Source organism: Sminthopsis crassicaudata, chromosome 5, assembly GCF_048593235.1.
Source record: "Sminthopsis crassicaudata isolate SCR6 chromosome 5, ASM4859323v1, whole genome shotgun sequence".
NCBI lineage: Eukaryota > Metazoa > Chordata > Mammalia > Dasyuromorphia > Dasyuridae > Sminthopsis > Sminthopsis crassicaudata.
In genome coordinates this window covers 177,539,362-177,552,550 of record NC_133621.1, presented here as the reverse complement: position 1 = coordinate 177,552,550, position 13,189 = coordinate 177,539,362, and the positions used below count along the sequence as shown (strand labels likewise).

Here is a 13,189-nt window from a genome sequence, read left to right as displayed (position 1 = left end):
CATAATATTTTACATTTTTTGTTGTTGTTTGCTTATTTTTTTCATTCTCATTTTTTTTTGATCTGATTTTTCTTGTGTAGCATGATAAACATGGAAATATGTTTAGAAGAATTGTACATACTTAACCTATATTGCATTATTTTTGTCTAAGGAAGGGGCGAAGTGAAGGAGAAGAAAAAGTTGGAACACAAGATTTTACAAGGGTGAATGTTGAAAACTATCTTTGCAAGTATTTTGAAAAAAATAAAAAGCTATTATTATTTTTTAAAATTATTAAGATAAGATGCCTAACATCAAGAAGCTCAGAAACATGAAGTCTGAGAAAAGAAAGTGTTCTTGTTCTAATTCCTCTTTTCTTGCTAATTATAGATGGATGAAAGATTGAATATTGTTTTTCAAATCCTTCAGTAGTTTGAAGAACTGCTATATTAGAATGTGATTTAATACTAGAAGTTTGATAACTTTTTTTTTTCTACCAGGTCAAAATAAGATATAGAGTCTTAGGACTAGAACTATTGATATAGGTAAGAATTGTACAACATATAAAGAGTGAATTGTTTTCCCCCCTTAATTTTCTGAAAACATCAGTAACAAAGTATGATTAGTTTTTTGGTGTTTACAAAAACAGATTAATACAAATAAAATGGTTATGTTGCTGAGCATTTACGGCAAATAACTACAAAACTTGGTTAGATTAAAGCATGACTTTTGTAATCCTTCCCTCATAAGTAGTCTCACCATTCCAGTATAATCTGCAATTCTCAAAATTACAGCCTTCTGATCACTACTATATTAACAATGAAAAATCAGAAGTAATCAATATCTGGAAGAAACATAAAACATTAGTAAAGCTGGTGTTGGGAACATGTATATACTCTTTGGTGAAGTGATATTTTTATTATTTTTAAAATGTTATTCTTTTGGGAAGGACTTTTCCTATGCTACAAATTGAGAAAAAGTAAAATGACACTTTTTTCCCCCAAAGGCTAGAAAAGAGACTCCATTAAACAGAAGATGGTTGTTACATTCTGCTTTAACACTGTAAATCACATTCAGGCATTCTTTCACATGTCTGCCCGAACAAAAGAAGCAAATACACCATCTTCCTGCGCCAAGAGACTTTCTGGGGTATCGTATTCTAAAATATTGCCTCTTCTCATCACGATGACCAGGTCTGCTGTCAGGATAGTGTGAACTCGATGCTGCATGGGGAGAAGATGAACCCAATATGTTATCATTACAATCTTTCACAAGCATAAAATAAATAAATAAATAGTTCTGGCAGATTATCAAAAGCATTTACTATTCTTGGGATATAAGTGGAGAAAAACTTTTTCATATACCAAGGTACTATTTACTTGCAGATTTTTAAATCCTAGCTACTTTGGGCTAAAGATATAAAGATATCAGAATATGATTTAGATTCTGACAAAATCTTTACAGCGTTTTGCATCTTGTCTTACGATGATGTGCTAGAAAATCAAGTGAACTTGTTCAATATTGACTGATTAATTGAATGAAAGAACATTTAATGAATATTAAGAGGAACTGTGTTCAGAGGTTTAAGTAGGAATTCTGGTATCCAGGGTAAAATGTTATTCTTGCATTGTAGAACTATTCTGGGAGAAAATGCACTGTGCTTCCCAAAGTATTACAGTTCTACTCCCAATGGTAAAAAAGGCACATTTTTATAACTTAACTTCTGGGAAAGAGGCAGGTGAGAGACAGGTAAGTATACCTGTGGGAGAAGATAGATACCAAGAGAAGGAACAGGAAACTCAGGAAAAGTGTCACTTAGGACAGAAGCACCAAAATAATTACGAAATGTGGGGCTGTCAGATTGAAGGTCTGCTGTGAGGAGAAAGCATGTTCTCTGCATACACTGATATCCCAAGTTAGAGCTCCAGAAATCACATTGATAATCCTATCAATGTTATTCTAATGTATAATTTTTTATCTCATCTACCTTCCTTATCTAGATTCAGCCTGTGCTGTGGACCATGTCACAATTTAAATTATTATGGCAAGGTGATGAATGCCAGGAAGAGATTTTTGAGAGTATTGCCTGCATGCAGTTGGAGAACCTCATTTGAAGCAATGACTGTTTCACAAGGGTACAATGGGAAGATCTCTACTTTCCCCAAGTTTTTGACTTCCTTGCAAAGCCTGGTGTGGTGATAATTCTTAGTGGTGAATGCTGGGAGAGCTATAAAGTGGTCTTCTTTATCTTACAATTAAGAAAACTCTGAAGGGAGCCTTACTATGAATGCATTTGTCATTCTACATTGTGAAGTACAATAAGCCCAACAGTATTTCTTAATGTCATGCCTTTACTTCAACCCAATATTTTGTTGGGGCTCCTCAACAATGAGTAGTTTGTTGGGAATATTTCCAATGTATATATGATCCTGTAGTTGTCTCCCACAGAACAGATTATACTCATATAGAATGTAATAAGAATTGAAAGTTGCTCATTAACTTTTTTTTTATTGATAAATAAATATGTTCACAAAATAAATACATCTTACACTGTATTGGCTTTGAATGCACATTACCATAACGTATTTAAAAAGTGAAAGGGAGGAGAGAGTGAGTTGCTTTTCTTTTTATAGGGATTTTTCTTTGAATAAGGTCAGCCCCTCATGTCTGTGGAAAAAATAGACTTAATGGGCTGTGGAAGATTTACTGTAAACTTTTGTGCACTTTAATCAAAAACAAAACTAAAGTAAACTCTAATCCTTCCATTTTCCTAGCAATTGATATTTAAAAGAAATAATTCAACCATTCACTGAGAGAAACAAGTAGGTCTCTAACTCCATAAATAGATTGTCATAAACATTGGCCTGGTATACTAAAACTGTGTTTACATTAAAAATAAAGAATAAAAAGTTAGAAACTCTGGCCAAAGAAGCAAATGTGACTTAGTGTCATCTGATTAATCCTAATCATCATTATTATTATTTTACAAAATGCTGCCAGGGGTAATAATGTTGATGAAATTCTCAATTCTTTCCCAGGGAATTAATCTAATAACCATTGGAAATAATTCTTTTTAAGATATAATTTAAATTTAACACTTCAATACTTGAGAATTATTGGTTAGAAACAAGTCTTTTTTTTAAGATTTTCACATAATTTTCTAAGTCTTTCAATGAAATCAACAGAAAAATTCTCAGTAAAAGAAAAAAATCGATACCATGTATTCCATTTCTATTTCATTCCCTACAATTTTTTTTTCTCAGCCTACAGAGGGCAGAGAGTCTGACCTTTATCTTTAATGTGATTCTCTCTTTCAGCAAGATCCACAGTTAGTTGGAAAAAAAAGATTTCTGTTAAGCAAATGATACCTTATTCTCCAAGTGTCTCTAAGAAAGGAAGATGGTTAAAAAGACATATGGATAAAGTAATGAGGAAGTGTTAACAACATACAGGAGGAGCATAAATCAGTCAAAAGATATAATGTTTCTATCTATAGCAATTCATGTCCAGTTAATCTTCTAAAAATATACCATTCCAGACTATGCAGTAGCCCCATGTTCTGTGAATAACAGAAATATGGCCAGCCTTCCAAGATGTAGAGTAGACGGTTGAAGTGACACTATTCATTAGATGATCCTTCCATGGAATAAGGAACAATGATGGCATCATCCTCAACACAAATAGTGACATTTATATAACATTTTAAAGTTTGCAAAATGTTTTGCAAATAAATCTTTTTTTCATTTTCAGCTCATGGAAAGGCTAAGCATTTGGATAAATAAGATAGAAGAGGAGAATGAAAGAGTACCGAAAGTTAGATAAGGAGAGAAGGGTGCAAAAAATATCAAACCCAACTGTATTTCCCAATTTTGTCTTTATCAACCTTGATGGGGAACATTCTTTCCTAATTTTTTAAAAGATACACTCTTAAAGGACTTGTCCTCTTCCATCCTTATCCCTAATCACACACAGAACCAAATTAATTCAGCAGAGCAACTTCATTTCACCTTTTCTAGACTTTAAACCACAGAAAATTAAATCACGCACTCTTCAAAAGCAAACAACATGCATAGCATAACATTTATGAAAGCATGTGAGGAACACACTGAGAAACACTGAAACTGACCCTTTAGATGGAAAATCAATCTGATGGCAATAGATACACTCATGACATGCATATTTAAAATTATAATTTTATTCCAATACATACACATACATGTATGATACATATACACATATATCCATGTATATATGCATAATTTACACAATATAAATTTACCCAATTTAGGTATTATTTTGGGCAAGATAGACCTGTGGTAAGCCACCCTCTCCACTATATTCCCACACCTTTGCATACAGCCAGTACAATACATTTGTATTATAGTACAGAAGCTGGTAACTACCAGAGAATGAGGTGCTTTATATGCTGAGTTGATTTTGGTGGTCTATTTGTTGGTCATCACCAAAGTGGAAAAGAGGCCATTCTTGTGGGCAAGCAAATTTGGAACAGAATCACATTCCACTAAAATACCCTCAGAAAAGACTAAAACAAGGCCTGCATCCAAAATGGAAGTCACCCGATGCTGGAAAGAAAAGAAAAGAAAGAAGAACAGGACGAAGAGTCAGAAGGATGGAAAACAAGGAAGGTTTACAGTAAGATTTTTGTTGTTGTTGTTGTTGAGTGGCAATGCTGAATAGAAGCAAGAATTTGCACAACAGCCAGTGAAAGGGAAGAGTCAGATTGAAAAAACAATAAAAGTTGACATTAAGTAGGCAATAGGATAAATTTCACAAAAGTTTTGATATGAAGGTGCAACACAAAAAATGAATTGCCACTAGCCTTTTTGTGACCTGGAAATAAGCACTTTTCAAAATTAAAGTCCCTAACTATACTACAAGGTAGAACAGTGGTTATTTTTCCCTAGATGTGTCAATGAAAGCACTTAAATTAGGTACAGAAAGACAGTATCAGAATTGGCAATCAAATTTAAGAATCCTCATTCCTAAACTGCTGCTAAAATGACCAGATTATGATCCTGGAAAAGAAATTTAAACATCTTTTGAAGGATAGAATTAATCCATATGAACAAAGATCTGGGTTAGGGAAGAACAACTTTGGACTGTAAAAGAATGGGATTAAAGGCATAAGCATTAGATGAATTGCTTTGTATTCTATAGAGCTAGATCCATACTTATACCTTAATTTTCAACTGAGGCACCCAAATGTAGTTTGGAAATGTTCGTAAATAAAATTTTAAGCTGTAGAAAATCATCCCCCTTTTGGGGAGGGAGGAGAACATGTGCAGTAACTATTAGAGGAATAGTGAATTAAATATATAAATATATTTTAATCTTTTAAAGGTAGCCAGATATAGGAACAAAGGACTAAATAAGATCAAATTAGCAAATTAACTAAATAAATTCAAATCAAAATAACATCTCTCATACTTACAGCAATTGTTACAACTGTGCGGTCTGCAAAGGCAGTCATTACCACTTTCTGCAAAATATTTTCCTGTAAAACAAAAGTGTCACAAGTTGCTTATTTTCTCCCTTGCCAATATAGCTAAGAAAAACCACTTTTTATTGTCCTTAACTTCTCCCTCATTATAGCTTTAAAAACATCCATTTTTGTAGTTCTTCATTAACCTCAGATCTTTCTGGGATTTATAATTATACACAATTTTATAGGACTATTCCACACTTTCTCCCCCTCTTGATTCATCTTTCATATTTTTTATTCTTTAAAAATATCAAATTAAATTGACCTTTTATTTTTATATCATTTTTATTTCCAAATATATCTATCTCTCCTCTCAGCCCTAGCAGCATTTCTTCGAATTGAGATTTTAAAAAGAAGAGGAATGAAGGCTATTTAGGAAAACCAATAACATGAATCAATTGTATCTGATAGTATATGTAATATTCCATACTCTTGGGTCCTCTCTACCACATATACACCTTTTCAAAGAAGGGATCAAGATAAATTATTTCAAATTCTATAGGGTTAATATTAGTAATTATGATTTATTGTTGACTTATTAAGCTCTTTTTTATGAGGAAGGGCATACATATCTTTAAAAGACTAAATTAATTGATGGTTTCTGTATGCATATACATCATTATATATAGACAACTCAAATTTTCCTTTTCTTTTGAATTGTTTCTCTTTGTGTCTTCAGAATGTCATTCTTGAGATTTTGCCATTCCTCCTAGGCCCTATAGTTGCTTTTTAACAGAAAGCTCTAGCAGATGGCTGGATAATTGAAGTCTCCATTACTCCTATAATATATCTGCATGTTAGGTTTATTAACATAATTTGAGGATAATCTTTTTTATTTCACATTCAAAAAAAAATCTCTTCTACTTTTCTCTTTTATTGCTCTTCATTCAAATATTCTGTACTTTTTTTTTTCTTTCCTGCTCTAGCTCCTAGAATCTTTAGAAAAGTAATACATATTATTTTAATAGAAAATATTAAATATATAAAATATTTCATAATACTTATAGATAATATACAAGTATATTTTATAGATTATAAATATTACATGCTATAATTTAATAGAACATAAAGTATTTTCTACTTCCTTTCCTTTTATTTATATTGTTTCTTCATCAGTTTCATCCTACCAAAAATAAGTTAAATCTTTTAAGCGAATTTGTCTCCATCTGTTAGGATCCTTAGTTCCTTTTGCTTGCTGCTTAAATCTTTGTCTCTATTTATCTACGGATATTTGGCACCATGGGTTTTACTTATGGCTCCTTCTATTTTTGTCTCCTTGAAATTCTGGCTGTCTTACTGTTTTCCTCTGCTGCTTCTACTCTATAATTTGTAGCTTGAACGTTTTACACAGTTTTCCCTACCTTTTATTTTAAAACCATTTTTATTAGGTTTTGAAGGATCCATTAGTGGATAGTATTGAATAAGCAGAATAACATGATGTGAAATTAGCATTTTATTATGAAATAGTACTTTTTCCATTGTTTGAGAATGCCTGGAAATTTTGTGTTCATTTCTCTTGTTTTTCAAGTTCGGAAATGAAGGAGATATTGCAAGCAAATGTACTGTTTCATGACATTATAAAGTTTGTCTTTAAGGTTTGTAAGAGGAGAATGTGAAAGTGGGGGTAACTGAGAAATAGCTATCAGATACTTTATTACAATTTGCCGCAGTTACTATAAATTGGGCTAGATATTTTTCTTTTCTGCAGTTATCTTCTTTAGTGATCCTATAATCTTTGAGAAGAATTGTGTGTGTGTGTGTGTGTGTTATTGACTATAAAATCCACACTAATATATAAAACAGAAAATCATTAATCTAAATAAACACTATCACATAATGACAGAGTTTAAATTATTTTCTAATTCAATTTGTTCATTTGGAATACCACAGGCCAGACTTAAATTTTTAAAGGTTGCTTATTCTTGTCAAAGGAAATGAAAATGCACTGATTGCCAATAAATTATTTGTATACAAAACCATATACATACACAAATACACTGTCCTACCCTATCATATTGTGAGCTTTCTGAAAAGAGGTCCATATCTAATCTGTTTATAATTCAGAAGGTCCTCTGGAACGTAATGAAAACCCTCAATAAATCATATTAGTTATGGGGGCAGTGTAATGTGTGTGAATGTATATATAGTAATAGGGTAAGTAGATAGAAAGCTGGCCTCAAAATCTGAAAAATCTAAGTCTAAATCTCACCTCTGATACGTATTGATGGTCACTTAAACTTCTTAGTGACTCAAGCATCTCTCTAGTCCTATATGTTGCTGAATAGTGTCAAATCTGCTTTGATGAATGGAATGCCTACACTCAAGAGTATTAGATAGAGAGGTAGATATATACATATATCTATATGTGCATGCATAAATATACATATATGTATAAATTTTTTGAATTGTTTGTTGTTGTTGTTATTTACACAGATGAATAATTTAGGTCAGCCACCTAGACTTTTAAGAAGTTTAGATCCTCATTCACACACTCCCTTAATCAAAAATTAATAAGTCAACTTTAAAAATTGAAGCCATTCACTCACTGTAGCCATATCAATAGAAGCTGTGGCTTCATCCATGATGAGAATGCTGCTTTTGCGGACAAAAGCTCTGGCAAGGCAGAACAACTGCCTTTGTCCCACACTAAAATTTTCTCCACCTTCAGTCACAACTGCATCTAGACCAAGAAGAAGCAAGGATTATATTAGAAGAGTGCAATTGAAAATTTCCATAAACAAAATAGTAGGATATGTTGGGAAACAGCCACTGTGTTCCAAGATAACACAGTAACTTACTTAGAATATCATTTTTGAGGCAACATACCATTTGAACTGCTTCCAATAAAGATTTCATTTTTTTAATTTTTTTTTTTTTGGAGACAGGAAGAAGCTTAGACAAGGCAGAAAAAAGTTGAATTATCTTAATTTTGGCAAAAGTAGGTTATCTCTTTCCCAGTAGAATATAAAATCCTAGAGGGTAGGAATTGTCTTAGCTTTGTGTTTTTATCCTCAGCCCCAAGTACAGCCTTTAATAACTGCTTGTTACTGGCATACTAAATAAATTTGTTGGTATCAGAAGTAAATGATTACTGAATCATAGATTTTTAAGCTCAGAAGTGATTTTGGAATCAGTGCAGTTTAACTAATGTTTAACAAATGGGTAAAAAGAGTTGCAGAAAATGGCTTGCCTTAAAGTCATCTTATTAGTGAGTGACAGATTAAAACCAGGATTTTAGTCTCTTATAGAATACTATTGCCTTTTCAATGTATTCTTTACCTGTATTTTTACACTAACATTTCACTAAGTGAATATTATTAAAAGCATCTTTGTCAACACAGAAAATTTATTACACATCTACTTCTTACTTACCATATAAATGAAGAACAGGTTCATAAAAGTGTAACTGACTGTGTATGCTGTTGTAGTGTAGATCTCTTAGTGATGTGGAGCTGAAGTTTACTGTCTTCCCTTGTTAAGAAGTCTATCTGGCTATTAACGGGCATAACCAATTCCCAGATCATCCTATTTGGTTAGAGTGATTCGTAAGGATGAAATTCTTCATCAGACTCCAATGTCTATCCCTCAAAACTCTGGGCATATTTAAACAACCTTTAATATATTGATTAGCATATCTTTTAGACAGGTCTGGAACCTGGCATATCAGGTCCATTCTGTTTCTTTGATCCCTCTCTCTGAGCTACCAGATTTTTTCCCTGGTATTTCCCTTCTTCCCCTGAGAAAATCCCAAGGTTGTATTTCCTCTACAAAAGATATTCCCATAATAAACATCTTTGCTTTGCTAAGATTTGCTTTTTATGATTAAGTCCACTATGAGATACTCTCTCTCTCCCTCTTTATAGTGCCTTTCCTTTAATGGCATTTTTCTCTTTACTCTAGCTAACTCTGATTAATCTGCTAAACTCTTATATGGATTTAAGCTGCAAGTCAATGGCATACTTAGGCATATTTCTTTTCTTTCTTTTTTTCTGAGACAATTGGGGTTAAGTGACTTGCCTAGGGTCACACAGCTAGGAAATGTTAAGTGTCTGATATCACATTTGAACTCAGGTCCTCCTGACTTCAGAGCTGGTGCTCAATCTACTACGCCACCTGAGCTGCCCCTTGACATATTTCTTTAATGGATTCTTCCAAACTCTTTTCCTTGGTAACCTATATTGCTCTCCCATATGTATTTAATGTTTATCACTCCTGGAACAAAAAAAAAAAAAAAAAAGGAAATGGAAATACAAAGGGTTAATGTTTACCTGAACACCAATCCTTAAGTTTGGCTAGCTGAGACCTCAGAGGAAAGATCAAAAGAAGTATTGTGATACTTAAGATACTTAGCATAACCTCTTTGGGACTATCCTTAAAATTCATTGTAAGGCTTCTCAAGCAAAGCAATTTTTGCTTCTAAGACATGACACTTTTTAAAGTTATTCCAACTTCTGCTTAGAATGGAGACCACCTAATTAGAATTCAAAGGTGGGTTGTATTTTCCTCACAGCTAAATTAGGATTGCAAAACTATCTATCTGCCTTGGATAAATAAATACACTGCAATATTTTTCAGAGATAAATGAACCTGATTTTTACTACAAGATAAGACACATGGACATGGGGCAACTAGGTGATACAGTAGATAGAATGCTTGGCTTGATTCATCTTCCTGAGTTCAAATCTGTTCTTAGACACTTATTAGCTGTGTGATCCTATGACAGTCACTTAATGGAGTTTATCTGTAATCTGTAAAATGAGCCAGAAAAATAAATGGCAAATTACTCCAAAATCTTTGCCAAGAAAATCACAAATGGGGTCACAAAGAGTTGGATACAACTAAATAGACTGAACAACAAAAGGCATGTGGACAGCTAGGTGGCACAGTGGATAGAGTGCTGGGTTTGGAGACATTAACTGGCTGTGTGATTCTGGACAAATCACTTAACTATGTTTGCCTCAGCAGGAAGTTTAGGAATGAATGGATAGAAGTGAAAATCATGTGCATAGACATCTCTATTTACCAACAATAAACTTTCTATCTTACTCGGGCTCTAGCATGATGCTCTTCACATAGTAAGTGCACATAATATTTTTAATCAAATTGAATCTAGAAAGTCATATAATTCAGTCCTTGGCATGGTAAAGAAAGATATGATAATAATAATAAACAACTAACATTTATATGTCACCTACAACATGTCAGGTACTGCACTAAACATTTTACAAATATTACCTCATTTGATCCTCACAACAATCCTAGGAGATAGGTGCTATTATTATTCCCATTTTACAAATGAATAAACTGAACAAAGGTTAAGTGATTTATCTAAGGCCACAGAGTCTAGTGTGATATGATGTAAATTATATTTTTGATATTAGAGTAAAACATTTTTACAAATGAGTATAGTCCCAGTAGCAAATTAAAAGCCCACTCTATGAACATTGCAATCAATATCTAATGGTCCATTCATTAAAAGTAAATAGTAGTGTTTATTGTATGAACAAGGAATACTAATTTAAAGTATTATGTATTTCCATTTATAAGCTGTTGGTCAGATTGGGGAAAATGTATAGGTTAGCTTATTTAGGTCATTTTTTTTCAAAATGTTATAATTCTCTGGAGCAAAATGTATTAGTATAAAACAGGTCCTCTTGGACATCATTCCAAGTGATTTATCTTCTGGAGAACAATTTTTTTAAAAACCTTGTAATGAGGCTAATTTCATGATATTCTAAAGAATTTACTACAAATGAACAGACTGCAAATGTAACAAATATATGTTTAAAACCAATTAAAATTGGAGTGTTCAGACATACCTAGACCTCCTGGAAGTGACTTTACCATATTCTTGAGTTGAGCAATTTCTAAAGCTTCCCAAAGTCTATCATCTGTACATTTACATTCAGGATCTAAATTAAATCTGTAGGGGAAAATTAATTAATTTGTTAATGAAGTAAAATATTAAAAAAATAAATGTTTATTTTGTTCATGATATAATAAATAGTAAAACATTTTGCGGAATTAAGATAATAATATTGGTGGTGATATTATTAAATATTCATAATAATATGATGTTTATTTGTTTTACTCAACTATATTAGGGAAGAAGATTCTAAGATGGAATCACAGAGAAGTGACAATGATATTTTTAAAAAGATAATTCAGATGGGACAGCACAGACATGTTGTAAAAGAGAAGTATGAACTACTATCATGCCTGGCATTGTCTTATGTTTTAATTCTTCGGGAACATTCTGTTTTATATCTTTCAGATAAGACTAAGCATAATAAAAATTGGTTAATCTAAGCACTACATTTCTGATGGGAAAACTTTGAACATAACCATTTGGATATTTTTGTCTTGTGTAAACATTCCTAGTCTTAAATTGCAGATATCTTTATATACATATTTGAAAAGAATAGCACCTTCTGTGAACTAAAGCAAAATTACACATATTATTTTTTGACTTTCCTTCTCTATTCACATGTGTAATATATATGCATCTTTTAAACCTAACTTACATATGAAGTTACTCTGATTCTGCACACCAGCAACAATCTACTTACTCTCTTGAAGCTCACAAGGCATTTTTTCTAGTAGACTTTATAAAGCAATCAGTCAACAAGTATATTTTAACATCTATTTTTGAGAATTTTTTTAAAGATGGGAGGATAGGAAGGCAGGATTATGGCAGAAGACAAAGACAGAGTAGATAAAAGAGAAAGAAGGTTAGAGAGAATGTGAGAATAAAGGTGGGGATAGTATGATGAGGAAGATAGGAGGCGATGGGATCAAGGTTGACTGTACAGAGACTGACGTTAGCAGAAAGAAGGGGCCCCTCTTTATTGGGCCAATTTTTACTGCAGTGAAGGAGGAAAAAGTAGGGGAAGATATCAGAAAGGTATGATATGAGAAAAAAGTGCAACAAGAACGAACTCTTTTAAAATGGCTTCATGTAATATTATGTATATTTGCATCTATCTCTCCAGTAGATGTAATCCATTGAGAATAGGGACTATATGTTATCTAAACTTTATATCTCTCCCATCTCAGCCCATATTATATGCTCACTTATATTTCTTGAATGAAAGATATCTTAGCACTCTTTACACAGTCAGGCACCTACCGAATAGAGCCACTGAATAGTATTGGATCTTGTAGAATAATCGAAAGTCTGGAACGTAGGGTGTGTAGTGGGAGTTTAGAAATGTCTATTCCATCAATGACAATTTTTCCTGTTTAAAATAAAAACACATATAATAAACATATGATACAGATAATAAAATTATATTTGTTTATTAAAGATTTTGCCTCATATTTGACTAAAACTATCATTTCCATTGCTTTCTATATGGCTCACCAAAGCCAAGAAGGATGATTCTCTAGGAATTTTTTATATTGTATGAAAAGAATAAGAAAGGTAGAAATGTCAAGTTGAAAATTATGACTCTAGTTTTATTAATATCATGTGTTAACTAAGTGCCAAGCTTTTTAAGTCTAAGGCCATTAAAAATGCCATAGATCATCTGTTATTTAGGTAAGGGGGACTAGAAAAGTTTGCTACAATGCCAGCAATTCTTGGCAGAGGTCATTCACTCTGCCCTTGACCTTGCAGTGCTGCCAGTGTTTTCTTTGCAGTTTGTCAGAATTTTAGGGATGCTTACTTGGATTGAAAATGTGTTTAAATATTAATATCACCCCTTG

The 13,189-nt window shown here is 32.5% G+C and overlaps 1 protein-coding gene across 2 annotated transcripts in view; it reads right to left on the bottom strand.

Annotated features, from left to right (window-relative positions):
• Positions 1 to 596: 596 nt before the first annotated feature.
• Positions 597 to 13,189, bottom strand: part of ABCC9 (ATP binding cassette subfamily C member 9) — a 190,340-nt gene continuing 177,747 nt past the window's right edge. For both annotated transcript variants that reach the window (XM_074268855.1, XM_074268856.1), the window contains 5 exons: positions 12,612 to 12,720; positions 11,302 to 11,405; positions 8,029 to 8,162; positions 5,432 to 5,494; positions 597 to 1,202 (listed from right to left, as the gene is read on the bottom strand). In XM_074268855.1, coding sequence (XP_074124956.1) covers positions 1,065 to 1,202; positions 5,432 to 5,494; positions 8,029 to 8,162; positions 11,302 to 11,405; positions 12,612 to 12,720 — 548 coding nt within the window. In that variant the 3' untranslated portion in view covers positions 597 to 1,064. The remainder of the gene's footprint in view (positions 1,203 to 5,431; positions 5,495 to 8,028; positions 8,163 to 11,301; positions 11,406 to 12,611; positions 12,721 to 13,189) is intronic.